The sequence below is a fragment of the Saccopteryx leptura genome, chromosome 6 (assembly GCF_036850995.1).
Source record: "Saccopteryx leptura isolate mSacLep1 chromosome 6, mSacLep1_pri_phased_curated, whole genome shotgun sequence".
In the NCBI taxonomy this organism is placed as follows: domain Eukaryota; kingdom Metazoa; phylum Chordata; class Mammalia; order Chiroptera; family Emballonuridae; genus Saccopteryx; species Saccopteryx leptura.
In genome coordinates this window covers 61400336-61416555 of record NC_089508.1, presented here as the reverse complement: position 1 = coordinate 61416555, position 16220 = coordinate 61400336, and the positions used below count along the sequence as shown (strand labels likewise).

Below are 16220 nucleotides of genomic sequence, written 5' to 3'. Positions count from 1 at the left end.
GCTCGGTCTCCCCCAGGCCTCCTCATTGTCAGCCCCGCTGCTGCGTGCCACCCCGAGCCCTCCCCCAGGGGCCTGGGGGGCGCACCTGACACGATGTCCTCCTGTTTCTCTCGCCTCCCTTCCTGCGGGTTAGCTTCTTCTCCCAGGCCCTGTTTCTGTTTTCATTCCTGCATTCTCTGGACATAGAGCCATCACTTTTATGCTCAGGCCACAGTCCAGTCACCTGAGCCAGATTCCGATCCCGAAGCTCCAAATGTCTATCTTTATCACCCCCAAATTTACACATCCAAAGCCTGAAGGTGAAAATCTGCCCCCAGAACCTTGTTCCATGTCTCAACTTCTCCGGCGGCAGCACTGCCCTTCCCTTACTCAGGGGGCTCGGCAGCTTCCTCCGACTGTTCATCCTTTCACAGTCATTCATCAACCTCTAGTGCATTCTCCCCTGGTTTGTTTCCTTCTGTTCCATCCCCACGACCCGAGCAACATTACACTGAACTCATCTCATGATCAGTCTGTTTCTCCTCCCATCCACTCTGCTCCACTCCAGTTCGCTCTAACCACTGTTTCCCTCTCCAGCTCTGAAATTGCTGGAGATGCTCTGTTGTCTATGACGTGACTACACCACCAGGTTGACCTCAGGTCCTCTGCAAGCTGACCAACTTACCAGCATGGATGCCTGCTCTGGCCAGCCTGTCTTCTCGCAATCACACGAGGCTGCCGTGGCCTCACCTCTGTAGCTTTACAGCTCAGTCCTTTCACCAGAAACACCTTTTTCTTGCTCTCTTGCCTATTGAAAGCCCATTCCTCCCATTTCAAAACCCACCTCTTCTACTTGCTTCTTTCGTACTTTCCTCTTTTCTTGGGTGTCCTATTTTACTAAATAATCCAGTGGATTCTTTTTCTTTCTGTCTTTAGTCCCTACATTGTAATATGCTCGTCCATTATTATCTAAAATGTCATGAAAAGGAATGTAATCGCCAATATGAATTCATTGATGGTGTTTTGGAGGAAATGGTACAATGGAAATCTCAGGAGTTAACAGAAAGAAAGAAAAAGACCATTAATATGCAGTGCTAATGTCAAATGACCAATGACTGTCTCGGTGTTTTAGTAATGATATTTGTAACATTGCCTTCATGTCAGAATTATAAATAAATGAAGTTTGAGGAACTTTTATGCTTTGAAAAACAAAGTATGTCTATCTTACTACAATTTCTGCTACAAATAAACTCTACAAAGGCACCTGTTTGGAGGACTTTTAGACGATTAGTCTGTGCCCATCTTCCTGAACACAAGGGAGATCCACAGGAAATCTACCTCTTGCGTATCCATTTCAACCCAGTGTCCCAGGGACTGCACTCTCACACACACCATTTGTTCCTCGGAGGGACAAGATGTGGCAGAGCACCGAATCCCAGTCCACAGCAACGTGTCTCTCCAAGTCTGACTTCCTCTGTGGCCAAGTCTCACTTTTTGTTTTTATCTCACTGCATCAGGACTTGGGTAGAGATTCCAAGGGTTGGAAGGTGGGGAAGTGCAGGTCTAAAGGGTGGATGCCACTCCCCCAAAGTTCAACTCTGAGGACAAAGAGAGAGCAAGCAAGCTCTGGCTGGCTGTACAGTCCACCCCTTACAGCCTCCTTTCTACAGCTGTGAAAATATTGCATCAGGTTGTCAGTTTTGACTTCGCTTTGCTTTGATAAATAAAGAGGAAGCTACTGCTAAATGCCATTGGCAATGTGAGTTCTCATAATGTGGCCTGTATGTGTGAGAACCGGGCCCCCAAAACTCCTTTACATTTTAGCTTTCACAGAGGGTATTCTGAATTGCCACTGCATGTATTTCATAGATGGCTATACTTGTTTGCCACAGAAAGCTATGCATATACAGATTTTGAGTAGTGTCAGAAGATCATGGTCTTGTCTACCTTACTGCGTTCTACAAGAATACCCTCCCAGACTGCTGCTCAGTCACCAGAGGGAGCAACACAGCCGAAACATCAAGCAGCTGAGAGAAGGACTCAAATGTATTTTGTATGACACAAAGACTTATAAACACAGCCAAATAATCCCGAGGAGTACACAATATAAATGTTTTATTGCTAGCACAGAGGTTTCTTTTTAAGTAAATTAAAAGAAATAAATCTTCATTTTCACATTCTATATTGCAGTTCGAAGGTAACTAGCTGGTTAATGGATATGTTCACTTAGACACACGCTAGAAGGGGAGAGAGTGACATTCATATGGAGGAACTCAGGAACGTGGCATCTCTCGAGGCATCGGGCCACTGAATGCACTGTCAATGCACTGTCATTTGGAAGTAACAGCAAGTACAGATTTCTTTAAAATGTCTTGAATAGACAAGGGTTAGAAACAGAAAACTGGTATGATTAGAAAGCAGAAAAGAGTTGAATACAGAAGGTTATATATGTGTTGCCCATATTCCATATACTCTAGGTTATGTTTGGTACATTTAAATAAACCATCTTCATCTAGGATTCAGCAGCTGGAGTGGGGAGGAGGAAAGAAAGCTGACATTGGTGGTTCGCTGGAAAGGAGAGGAGTGCGTAGCTGAGGGGGACAGAAAGCCAGCTGGCTTCTCACCTCCCTTTCGGGAGGCCAGGCGGCAGGAATGGTGTGTGGAGGAGCCACTGCGGGTGGCTCTGGAGCAGCGTGGCAATCGTGGTACACTGGAACTATGCAAATGGAAAAGAAAACCTCCAGGCTTGGCCAGATTTTCCAAGGTTCCTGCCAGTGGAATTAGGGCATTTTAAGGCATGATAAGCCAAAGTAACACCCAAAGCTCTGGGAGTAGCAGCTGTTGGTGCAGTGGGGCCTGGTGGGGGTGGGGAGGTGTAGAAGACGCTATAGATCAAATGCAGAGATAATTCACTTAGTTAAGGATTATCCAACAGCATTGCCAACAAAATTATTTTTGCAAGGCACCCAGCATTCCCTTTTTCTGAATTTTCAGCTATTCAGGTGTTGTGTGTGTGCTGATTTTAAAGATAAGCTTTGAAAAAGATCTTTTTTTTTTTTTTTTTTTTTAGTTAAATGAAAGGCGTGAAGGCAGAGACAGACTCTCACATGCACCTGGACTGGGATCCACCCGGCAAGCCCCCTCCCGGGCAATGCTCTGCCCATCTGAGGCCACTGCTCTGTTGCTCAGCAATTGAGCTACATATTTTAGTGCCTGAGGCAAGGCCATGGAGCCATCCTCAGTGATGGCTGTGGGAGGAAAAAAGAGAGAGACATAGGAAAAGAGAGAGAGAGAATAGGGAGAGGTGGAGAAGCAGATGGTTGCTTCTCCTGTGTGCCCTGACTGGAAATCGAATCCAGGACTTCATACACCAGGATTCAATGCTCTACTGCTGAGACAAGCAGCCAGGGTGAAAAAATCTTATTCATTTATGAAAACAACCCACTGCCTTACTCTAGAATAACCATGAAAGAATTAAGTGCACGTGCGTGTGCACACACATCCCCAAAACAAGCAGCAAGCTCAGAAGGTGTGAACTAATGTGACCTCTGCATCTCCATCCTCCATTTTTCACTCATGTTGCTGTGGACGTAAGGAAGCCACGCCAGGTCTTGGAATATACCGAGATCTTGCTTACTCCCCAGTCTATCTGCAGTGTACCAGCTTCTGGCATTTTCAATCTGGCCTGCCTCTAACTAAAACCATTTCAATGTTTTGCTTTGAAGAAATGGATAACATGAAATGGTAATTTGGCTATAAAACCTTGGAAAATTGTTCCTGGCCCAAACATCTGCCCCAAATGAGCTCAGCTGAAATCTCCTTGGAGGAGCAGGAGCAGTGGGTGTGCAGGGAGAGCCTGGAAGGGGGAAATGAAGACAACGGGAAGGTGACCTTTCCTTAAGGATAAAATTCTGTGTGACAAAGGGCATCAAATAATACAGCTCCCTTATTCAGCCCCACTTCAGAGATAGTGGATGTCCCGGTAGCTCCCCTCGTACCTCCATCCCACGTTCCCCAATATTTGGTATCATTAAGGTGATCCCTTACAGAGTGCCAAGAGACTGCACCCAGCCGTTTGCTCTAGCCATGCAGTGACTGGCCTGGCCTACATGTTGTCATTTAAATCTTTAAATAAGACTGTCAACTTTGGACTCCTGAGAGCTGGGCCCACAGGGAAAGCAGAGAGAGCGGGTCGTGCAGGCGGGCCTTCACCTTCCTTCTTGGCCTTCTTAGGAATTCTTCTGGGGGATCTTTACTGTCACAGTCTTCACCTCGGAGTACTCTCGCAGACCGAATTCTCCCCTGGACACAGAAATGGATGGTGTCAGACATCAGAGACCCAAGCAGCCGGACCTGAGTGACGCTGAGTCCCGGGAGATGCAGCTTAGCACCTGCTCACAGCAGGTCCCGGGGCTCGTGTGACAATCCCCAATGGAAGCCCAGCCTCCATGTACAGGGCTGGGAAAGCTGCCTCGTAGGAGCAGTCACTGTTTCTTAAAGATAAAGGGTGATTTGTCTTTACAATATTACACAGAGAGGCCACCATTTGCAGTTACTCAGAGAAACAGGCTTTGAGGCTTGCCCTGGCTGGCAGTCACCCTGAGAGCCTGGCTGTGCTCCTGGGTGGGCACCACAGCCAGCAGCAGAGCCAGGTTCCTGCCACTGGGCCCCCAGGCATGTCTGCTCTGATGGGTTTCCCAGAGAGCCAGTCCACTCCAGCAGAGACACCTGGAGATTCCTAGGCTAAGGGCTTCCCGATTTAGAGTTTTCAGTTCCTTCTCGTTGGTCCTTAGGTTTAATAAATAGACATGAACACCCAAAGGCTCACCATGAAAGAGCACATATAACCTGAAATGCTTTAAAAATATAGTCCTGCCTGACCTGTGGTGGCGCAGTGGGATAAAGCGTTGACCTGAAACACTGAGGTCGCCGGTTCGAAACCTTGGGCTTGCCTGGTCTAGGCACATATGGGAGTTGATGCTTCCAGCTCCTCCCCCTTCTCTCTCTCTCTCTCTTTCTCTCTCTCTCTCACCCCTCTCTCTCTAAAAATCAATAAATAAAATATATATTTTAAAAAGTTGTAAAAACAAAACAAAACAAAAACCATAGTCCTGAATAAACACTGTCCAGAGCCCTGACAGTAATAAAAAATAACTGACTAAAAAAATATTGGAAAGTGATAATAAGGTGGCCCCCACACATACACCCCCCACCCCAGACACTCCTCGGGCCACTTTTCTTCCAGTCTCGGAGGCCTCTGGGATCTTGGTCATAGATCAAGGGTTGTCATTCATTTGGTAAACATACATAATTGAGCTATTACCGGGGCAGCACTGCTCTGCGTTGGGCAAAGGAAAAGCTAAATAATCGGTCCCAGCCTCTGAGGAGACTACAGGTGGCTGGGCTGAGAGGGAGCAGTGGGAGCTGGGTCACCTGTCTAGGTGGCCACAGGACGCTGAGGCAGCCCTTTCCAGCCCTCAGGACACTCAGAGGAGTTTTTCCAGCCATTCCCTCCCTTAAGGATGTTGGGGTGCAGGAGAGCCTTGCTGCTATGATGCTGTTTTTCTTCACTTTTCTTCTCTAGCCCCTCTCATTCCCCCCTCCTTTTAATTTAATTGCCTTTTTCTTTTCTCTATTTCACTGCACAATCAAGCATGTTCTATTTTTTCTAAAAAGTACTTGAATTTTTTCCCCTTCTATTCTTTCTAAAGTCACACCTTGGAAGCTCTTTCTGATGCTCTCAGCAGTAGCTCACCCTCCTCCTCTGTGTTTACAGATCACCCTGTGTCCATCTGCACTGCAGCCTGCCATGGGGGGGGGTGCTGCCGGAGCTTACCCCGGGGGGCTGCCGGAGCTCACCCCGGGGGCCTACCGGAGCTCACCCCAGGGGGGGGCCTGCCGGAGCTCACCCCGGGGGGGGGCTGCCTCAGCTCACGGGGGGGGGGGGGGGGGAGGGCAGCCTGAGCAGGCTGTCTCCCCACAAACAGATGTGTATCTTACTGACTGAGCTCTCTGCCCACCACCAAACTTGGTGTACAGCTTACAGCATCGGGCTCCTTAAAGGAGGCACGTGGTAACTGCAGGAGGCAGAGAGGGAGAGAGACTTCTTCCCATCCCCACTTCCCTAGTTCTGCCCTGCTGACACACCATCTCTGATAGGAAAAAAATAAAATAAAATATAATAAAAAAGGAAAAGAACACTTAAGAGATATATCTGAATAAGGAAGGATTAAGAAAAACTGTCTTTAAACAGTCCTGTATAAAAGGCACACAGTTATTGTAACTGGGCTTCCCAGCCAAGGCATGCTTTAAAGGGTTCATGCTGTTCGTTCCCAGGGGTCCCCGAGTCCCTACACAAGGCTCTGACTCTTTGCCACCAGGCCCCTGAGCACCAGGGGCACCCCAGTTGACATGCCTGCTGCCCCTGGGACATCAGAGAGCAGCCAAGGAGAGACTGGGCAAGCGTGCTGCTCTTACCTGCATCGGCCACTTTGTTTACAGGAACGAGAGGAACACCTGGATTGCCCCACTTGTTACATGGTTTCCTCATTAGCCCTGTCCAGGCTCCAGTCTCTATTACCAGCTCAGCACTGGCTCACTCTGGACTTTTTCCTGCCCCCGGGCAACTCTAAATGTGTTTCTTCATCACACACATTGTCTGCCTCCTGTGTGAAGCAAGGTTACCGCCCTCTTGTTTCCTGGCTTGTGCACGCACTTAGGACAGACCCTAAACCACTTTCTTCCTGTTCAGATCTCTGACTAGGTTGTAAGAAATGTAAGGAAGTAGACTACAGGAAACCTGCAGAAAGCAGGATAGTTGCTTCCAAATGGGACTGGTGGATCCCATAATCTCTGGTTACGCAAAGCAAAGGAAATCCTGCCGGACTGGAGGTGCTGTTTGTCCGGGTCCCAGGCAGCCACCTGCCACCATGGTCCACACACAGCCTGCTCCGACACAGGGGAGTGGACTCAAATCTGCCATGAAAGAAGCACTGCCATGAGCCCAGGGCATCAAAGAAAGCCAGTGAGAGACAGGGCAATGGACAGAGACAGAAAGAACACTGGGGCGGGGGCAGCAGCCAGGAGTGCCGACGCGGCTCTGCCATTCGCCGACTGTGTGACTCCAGAGAGGCCACCCCCTCCTCCTGGCATCCAGTCATCTCTCGGGCAACAGTTCCTGAACTTCAGCAGACACAAGTGTCACCCATGGGGCTCGCTTCAGCTGTAGATCCCTGGCCACCCCACCAAAGGTTTGGTTTCCGTGGGTCTGGGAGGAGCCTGAGATGGTAACACAGGTGGTCATTTGGCTTGACCTTTGAGAAACACTGTTGTAAAGTCTCTGAAAGCCCGAAGTTCTGTCTTCAGCCATTTTGCCATCTCATTCCAGAGACTTTCTCTCAAATCTACTTAAATTCTACTGAATCCCATTAAGTTCTATAGCACACAGAGCTCCACAGGCAAGGAAGAACCCTACTAATGTACTGCATAAAAGGCAGAAGTGTTGTTACGAAGGTGTCCCGATCTCTTTGCGTGGTCGCCTTCATAGCTGGACAATGTGTCAAGGCATAGCTGGACAATGTGTTAAGAGGCCTGTATTCCTGTTTCTCAGCCAGACTAGGTCACATTCCCTAAGATGAAGTGAATTTGGCATGCCTACATACAGATACGGTAAGGTGTTAGATTTTGGTGTCTCTCGGTCAGCCCTTTAGGAAATCAGTCACACTCACTTACTAAACAAACAAGGATTTCTGCTCAGGCTGTATCTGTCCCTGCCTTTTCCTCTGGCTCACAGCGGCATTTCTCAGAGCAGGGTCCCCAGGCCACCTGCATCAGAATCATTCCAGAAGCTTGTTAAAAATGCAGATGCTGGGCCTGAGCCCAGATCTACTAAATCAGCATTTCTGAGCATGGGTCCCCAGACAGGCATGCTTGGCATGCTCCTCCCCCCAGGCTGCAGGTGACTCAGTGTGCTCAGGCATGCTGTGCATAAGCACACATGCATGATGCGTAAGTGCACACACCCACAGACTTGAGAAGCCCTCATTTAGAGTAGCCTAATAACGCTTTTCATCTTCAGAGCTTGTGTCCTTCATTTTTAAAATGCTGAGGTTCACAGCTTTCTTTCCATTCCCTTGACTCTGACACATATTTTATAGCTCGGGCTCTATGATCCCTTGTCTCAGGGGAGCCTAAATGAGGAAGGAAAGGGATGGGACAAGTGAAACAGATGCAATTAGCTGAATAGGCAGAACTGAGAGAGCCTCAGCCAAAGCCTCTGACCCCAGGAGTTAGAGGCCAGCCATCAGGTAACCTGCAGAGGGCAGCCCGCTCCAAGCTCTCTGGGGGGAGGATCTGGGGCTCCCAGCCCTCCATGGAGCTTGTTCCCAGAAAGTGCTACTTCCCGTCTCTGTTCCTCTTAGAGATGGACACGGAGATGTCAGCGACCAAAGCTGCATGGAGTGTGCCGGCGATGAGATAAACGATTCTTTCCACACGTGGGGCTAAGTGTCTCTAAGACTATATTAAATAAGGAGGAGGAGTTGGGGGCCGGACAATACAGGTTCTTTTATAGGAACCATTTTCTATCACTCTAGGTTAGTTAGAAAAACATGTTTGGGGACAAAGAAGCATCTAATTTAGACAAGATGAAGTGAGTGTCATCAAAGAGCTCTGTTTCCTAATTACTGTTTAACTGCCCTGGGAAGACCAAGTCACCACAGCACCGACAAGACGAGCCGAAAGGTTTTTCCTCAGTGTATCAGGCCACAGTTCTGCGTGGTTCTGACACAATCAAACTGTCTCCTGGACCATCTTTCTAGGCACGGGGAATGTTTTTAATACGAACAGACTGGACCTGGACAATATCTCAGCCTGAATCCTGGCAAGAGGCTTGACCCTGAGGAGGGTCCAGGGTGAGCCTAGGATCAGGAGCCATCAACCAGCGTTTACTTATTACAAGTATATTTTATGCCCATGATTCACCCTGTTAATGATCTGTAACAGGAAAGTCAATGTGAGCAGCCTTCCCAGAATCAGTGATTGCTCCAACTTTTCAGAGATGGGGGAGCAAAAACACAGGGGCAAGAAATGAAATAAGCTGAATGCAGCTTGACAAGTAGAAGCAGAAAATAAGGCCATGGCATGTTGAGAAGAGATATCTGGAGCATATGAAGAGTTTATAAAAGCTGAGGTATACCAATAACTAAACAAACAGGATCCAGATTGGTTACGGGTTCTGGCTGCAAAGCAAATGAGAGGTACTGAAGGCCAGAAGCAGAGGTTCAAGCAAGGGCACCTTCTCCCCAGCATTACTAGAGACGAAACTTAAGTTTGTGATACTAGCTGGAATTCAGGAAAAATTCTGCCACACTTCCAAAATAATGTTTAAGAAAAAGGAGGCCTGACCGGTGGTGGCACAATGGATAGAGCATCGACCTGGGACATTGAAGTCCAAGGTTCGAAACCCTGAGGTTGCTGGCTTGAACATGTGATCATCAACATGATCCAAACGTCACTGGCTTGAGCAAAGGGTCACTGGTTCAGCCTGAGTCCCCCAGTCAAGCCACGTATAAGAAGCAATCAATAAACAACTAAAGTGATGCAACTATGAGTTGATTCTTCCCATCTTGCTCCCTTTCTCTCCCCCTTTCTCAAAAAAAGAAAAAGAAAAGAAAAAGAACCTGACCAGGTGGTGGCACAGTGGATGGAGTGTCGGACTGGGACACAGAGGACCCAGGAGGTTCGAAACTCTGAGGTCGCCAGCTTGAGCGTGGGCTCATCTGGTTTGAATAAGGCTAATAACCAGCTTGAACCCAAGGTCGCTGGTTTGAGCAAGGGGTCACTTGCTCTGCTATAGTCCTCCTGGTCAAGGCACATATGAGAAGGCAATCAATGAACAACTAAGGTGCCACAACAAAGACTTGATGCATCTCATCTCCTTTCCTGTCTGTCCCTCTCTCTATCTCTCTCTGTCACAGAAAAGAAAAAGAAAGAAAGAAGAAAGAAGAAAGAAAGAAAGAAAGAAAGAAAGAAAGAAAGAAAGAAAGAAAGAAAGAAAGAAAGAAAGAAAGAAAGAAAGAAAGAAAGAAAGAAAGAAAGAGGGAGGGAGGGAAGAAGGAAGAAAGGAAGAAAGGAAGAAAGAAGGGAGGGAGGGAGGGAAGAAGGAAGAAAGGAAGGAAGAAAGGAAGAAAGAAGGGAGGGAGGGAGGGAGGGAGAGAGGGAGGGAAGGAAGGAAGGAAGGAAGGAAGGAAGGAAGGAAGGAAGGAAGGAAGGAAGGAAGGAAGGAAGGAAGGAAGGAAATGAGGGAGGGAGGGAGGGAGGGAGGAAGGAAGGAAATGAGGGAGGGAGGGAGGGAGGAAGGAAGGAAGGAAGGAAGGAAGGAAGGAAGGAAGGAAGGAAAAAGAAAGCAAGAAAGAGTAGGATCACCCATAAAACACTCACCAACAGTAAGTTGATCAATAACAATGATAGAAGCTAACATTTTCTGAAGGTTTCCCAGACACTCTGTTCCATGTTTGACATACTTAATCCTCACAGCAACCCTTTGCGGTAGGTACCATAACCATTTCCATTTTGTAGATGAGGAAACCGAGGCCTAGAATGATTAAGTAACTTGTCCAAGGTTGCACACTTATTAAGCACTACAATCAGGATATACATCTGAACATTGTGATTCCAGAAACTCTGCTCTTTGCCTCAAAACTGTACCTACTTTAGGGTTTAATGGCTAGGAGCTAGAAAGGACCTGCTGAAGGATCCAAAACATGTACACTCTCTGAGTTAGTTTTATGGATTCACTGCACTTTCCCTCAAAAAACTTATTCCTTTCACACTGCCCCATACTTTGCCCACCAACTCAGTAAAAGAATTTCCCTCTCCATCTATCTAATTCTTTCTCTCCTTTAAAGGCCAATTCCAGTCCCTACATTAGATCATATCTGAAGGTTTCCTGGACTTCTCCAGCTCACCGTGATCTCTCCCCTTCTTTATTTTTTTATTTTTTTATTATTTTTTAAATTTTTTGTATTTTTTTGTATTTTTCTGAAGCTGGAAATGGGGAGAGACAGTCAGACAGACTCCCGCATGTGCCCGACCAGGATCCACCCGGCACGCCCACCAGGGGCGAAGCTCTGCCTACCAGGGGGCGATGCTCTGCCCCTCCGGGGCGTCGCTCTGCCATGACCAGAGCCACTCTAGCGCCTGGGGCAGAGGCCAAGGAACCATCCCCAGTGCCCGGGCCATCTTTGCTCCAATGGAGCCTTGGCTGCGGGAGGGGAAGAGAGAGACAGAGAGGAAGGAGGGGGAGGGGGTGGAGAAGTAAATGGGCACTTCTCCTATGTGCCCTGGCTGGGAATCGAACCCGGGTCCCCCGCACACCAGGCCGACGCTCTACCGCTGAGCCAACTGGCCAGGGCCATGGTATATTAATTGTACTCCATCCCCACCTAAGGTAGGAGAATGGTGTTTATTCATCTTTTAATGCACAGCACAGTGATTAGCTTATAGTGGTATATACGTTCAACCCAATATCTGTTCAATAAATGATTAAGAGAACGAAAGCACTCCTCTCTGCTACTATTCTCAATCCCTTTTTCTCTGCAGACAACACTGGTTTTGGACACTTACATTTCTCTTCCATTTCCAGACATCTTGAATCCCCCAAAGGGGCTCTGGGCATTTAAGGCATTGTAACAATTGATCCTGAAAGAAGAAAACAGTAATATTAGTGTGAAATCTGCTTGCACAGAAATAATCCCACAGGCATGATACCTCTTTTTAAGTTTTATTTTTATTTCCTCTTTTTTCCAGATGAAAAATTTATAATTTAAGATTTACTTTGATTTCCTGACCTAGCAGTAAAGGCTGCACCTCCTGCCAGGGTGCAGTCCAGCTGCTCACAGTCTGCCCATCCTTGCCGAGTGTATTTCACTCGGGCGCTGGAGAATGACGAGGCCCTGACCCCCTCAGTGGGCCCTGTGAGGGCCAGAACAACAACACAAGACTGATCTTACCAAACAGTCCCAGCTTGCATTGCAGAAGACACTGTCAGGGCCTTGTTGATGTCATTGGTAAACACAGCGGCTACGAGTCCAAAGTCGGAATTATTGGCTCTTTCAATAACTTCATCCATAGTCTTAAACCTCAGAATTTCCTGAACGGGGCCAAAGATCTGCAACAAAACAGTTGGATCCAACAAGGTTGCTCCGCCATTTCTTCACCTGCTTTACACATTTCAAAGTAAGTAGTCTCTGCCTTTGTTATTCAAATCATGTTTAAGTTTAGCAGCATAAAACTGTAAAATACTCCAAACTTTCCCAGAATAGGATTACATAGGAGTCTATCCTTAGAGTTTGTTTAATACGCTCACACCCTACCCGCCCTGCTGAGACTCCTCTATGAGCCCCAGGCAGGCCCGAGGGAGGCTGCTCCCGACTGCTGGCTGACCTGCATGTCTCCTGCATAAATGCGAGGACGTTCGCATGCTTTCTCTTTCCTGGCTAATAGCCTGTAGACCCAATGACTGGCTATGCCACTTGTTCTGCTGGCTAATAACAACTGCAATCATACAGCACGTCACGTAATTTTCCTGACTTTTTAACTTTTTTCTTCAAACAGATTTTCATAGCCATGTTTATTGCTATATTTAATATTGTATATTATATATAAAGCACTTAAACTCTAATACCATTTACTAGAAATGCTCTGAAAATCATCCCCCAAAAAAGTGGCTTTTGTTAGAATCCTGGATTAGATACCTCCTCTTTGGCAATCCGCATGTCATCAGTGACGTTGGAAAACACCGTGGGCTCGATGAAGAACCCCTTCCGGCCCAGCCCTTTGCCTCCGCACTCGAGCTTGGCGCCCTCGGCCACACCACTCTGGATCAGCTCCAGGATCTTGTTGTACTGTTTCTTATCAATCTACAGAAAAAAATTACCTAATGACTCCAAGTAAGATCTTCTATGAGGAAGGAAATAAGCATGTTTTCAAAAATCAGTTTTTTAAATAATTTTTTTTTAAAAATCATTTTAAAAAATATGATTTTTTTTCAAAGCTTCATCATACCTAGTCAAATCCTATGGAATACTGTTATTTAAACATTTTTGATCCATGAAAAATGGCAATTCTGTATGGTTCAAACTAATATATCAAGAATTCTAATAAATGAATGGCTCTGATGATAGCGCTGAATCAGAATTACCAGCTTAAGATTTAAACAACGTTTCTAAATGATGGGACACTGGTGAATTCATTCTTCACTCTGAGGGGAAAAACTGACTTCTGTAGCCAAATGAAAAGTTTAACAAGTTGTACTGATACTGAAAAGATAAAAACAACAGATGAGCTAATAAAAAACCTCTTCACATGGTACTACACATCAAATCTTACTGGAGTAAATTTTTAATGGAACTACTATTCCTTTAGAGGAAAGGATCAAGTTTGAAGAGTGAGGGGTAGCTGACCTGTGATAGTACAGTGGATGAAGTGTTGACCTGGAATGCTGAGGTCTCTGGTTCAAAACCCTAGCCTTGCCCAGTCAAGGTACATATGAGAAGCAACTACTATGGGTTGATGCTTCCTGTTCCTCCCTACTACCCTTTCTCACTATTTCTCTCCTCTCTTTAAAATCAATAAATAAAATCTTTTTTAAATCTTTTATTTTTTTTTTTAGGTGAGAGGAGAGAAGATAGTAAGGCTGACTCCTGCATGCATCCTGACCAGGATCTACCCAGCAAACCCATCTAGGGCCAATGCTGAGCTATTTTTAGCACCTGAGGCTAATGTGCTCCAACAAAGCAGCTATCCTCAGCATCTAAGGTCACACTCAAACAAACTGAACCACTGGCTGCAGGAGGGGAAGAGGAAGCAAAGAGGTGGGGGAAAGAAGCAGATGGTTGCTTCTCCTGTGTGCCCTGACTAGGGATCAAACTTGGGATGTCCATGCACCTGGCCAATGCTCTATACATTGAGCCACTGGCCAGGGCTAAAAATATCTTAAAAAAAAAAAAAAGAGTGAGGGCTAGCTTCTTACTCTGTAAAATAAGGTTGGTCTTTTTGAAAGTTATAGGTTTATCACTCAATTATTATAGTAAATAATATAAAAACCTACATTCACTTGAGTTTGAAATGCTCAGACAGAACATCTATCTTCTCTCAAATGGCCCCAAAACTTAAGAGATGTTGTTCTTTATTAGAAAAACCAAGCTCTAGTGATCCAGATGAGATCTGGTCCAAGTATCCCTTTACAAATCTTGATTCTATCTACAGTTTAGGGCCAGAATTCCCTCTGGGACTGTGCCTTGATGATTGTGGAGAATCTGCAGAGCTAAAGGGTACAAGCTGCAGGGACTTCTGTGGGCCCCATCCCACCCTAGTGCATGAAGCACTCAGAGTAACAGACAACCATAGGGCAGAGGGAAAGCAGACATCCCTTCCTGTCCTATATATTCACCACACTCTACAAAGGATCTCCCTAAGTCAGCCAAGGACATGGAAGGAATCCCTTGCATCTGGAAAAAGGATGAATGGTTTCTGAGAATGAGAGGTGCCCAGCCTCCGTGACTGTGGCATCTGGAGGGATGTCTCAAGTCCAGTGGTAAGGGCTGGGGCTGGGCTCTAACGGCAAGATCCAAGTCATGGCTAGGTCTTTCTTTAGAGCCTGAGAGGCTCCAACTGACCTTCAAATTTCAGAGCGCTCTTAAGGCAACCCTAAAATTTTAGTTTTTCAGAAATGGAATTTAGAAATGGAAAGAGAATCATAAGACATAAGCAATGCCTCTCACCAGCCACAAAGAATAGGAAGGAAAATAAGGAGGCAGAGGCAAGAGGAAGAAGGTGCTTTGTGGATCCCACGGGAGTGTCCAGTTTCTGTGCTCTCACCTGGTATCAAATAAAGAAAGGCAACGTTTATGATTTCTCTACCTGGGGTCCCTGCTCAGTGGAGGGGTCAAAGGGACTCCCGACTATGCGCCTCTTGGCCCGCTCCACACTTCTTCTCACGAACTCCTCATAGATGGACTCCTCCACAAAGATGCGAGACCCCGCAGTGCAGCACTGGCCTTGGTTGAAAAACACACCCTGGTGGGCCTGCTCCACAGCATAGTCCACTGCAAGAAAACATAGTCCCGTCCTCAACACTGCTGCTTCACCTGTGGGGGTGGGGGGGGGCGCTGGTCCGTGGAGCCACCTCCCCCTCACTGAAGCCCCAGGCATGATGTCAAGCTGACCACACAGCACCAGGGTGAAAAGCACTGGACTGAGGACACAGCTTAGTTCTGGTCCAATAGAGACCCTGACATTACTTGCTTGGTTATCTTGGATGTCTTCACTTCTTTGAGTCCCTTTCTTCTTTTGTAAAAATGGGACTAGAGCATGTCATCTGTAACAGGAGTCTCAAAACCCAATATTCAAAGGGGCTGGACAGATAACGTAATGGCATGAATCTGCCAGTAGTAAGACAATATGATGGACACACACTCAGGAGGTAAGTCACTACATTTGGCTATTGCTATGCATGGATATAAACCCGTAATAGCTAGATTTCCAATTTTAAAAAAGTCAGTATTTTTAATGCCCAGTTTTTTAAAGCACTGTGTAATATCTAGACATATAAATATATTTATACCCTGCACTTAGCCTGTCACTGCCAATGTGCAACCCTAATCTATAGGGCCTTGGGGCTGTCAATCAGTATTCGGTGAATTAAACTGTAACAATATGGCTCTTCTTTAAAGACATTAAATTTCCTCTATATTTTCATGGAATTGTATAATAGCATATGATGACTCTTTCATTTTCATCTCTTATATTTCAAGATAATATTAATCCAGTGTGTGCTAGTTGCTAAGTGACTGGCTGAATCAATCTATCAATGTCATGTCAATCAAGTGCCTCTTCCTCAAGAGGATTTAGCTGTAAGAATGCCGATACCCTCGACAACCAGTAGAAAGCTGAAGTTGAACTCTCTACAGATCCCAAGCCGAGATCCAGGCAACCTGCTTCCTGTCCTCTCCAGTAGTGACACTGGGGAGCAGATCAGCCGGGCAGGATGCAAAGAAGAAGGAGGATGGCTGAAAGAGGTTCTGGAATTTCATTCCCCGGAAAGTTTTTCAAAACAAAGACACCACACCTGTGTCGGGGTAAACTAGACAGTATCCCGCCTGCAGACATGGGGTTTCCTAGGTGACTGCTTCAAGCTTCCCTAAAGTCCTACTACCAAGGCATGAATCACCCTGGATTTG

At 46.5% G+C, this 16220-nt stretch overlaps 1 protein-coding gene across 1 annotated transcript in view; it reads right to left on the bottom strand.

Annotated features, from left to right (window-relative positions):
• Window positions 1–2074: 2074 nt before the first annotated feature.
• ALDH1A2 (aldehyde dehydrogenase 1 family member A2) overlaps window positions 2075–16220 on the bottom strand; it is a 98120-nt gene continuing 83974 nt past the window's right edge. The window contains exons 9-13 of the mRNA XM_066341660.1: window positions 14902–15086; window positions 12735–12899; window positions 11991–12148; window positions 11605–11679; window positions 2075–4281 (exon numbers count right to left, since the gene is read on the bottom strand). Of these exons, the coding sequence (XP_066197757.1) occupies window positions 4209–4281; window positions 11605–11679; window positions 11991–12148; window positions 12735–12899; window positions 14902–15086 (656 nt within the window). The 3' untranslated portion in view covers window positions 2075–4208. The remainder of the gene's footprint in view (window positions 4282–11604; window positions 11680–11990; window positions 12149–12734; window positions 12900–14901; window positions 15087–16220) is intronic.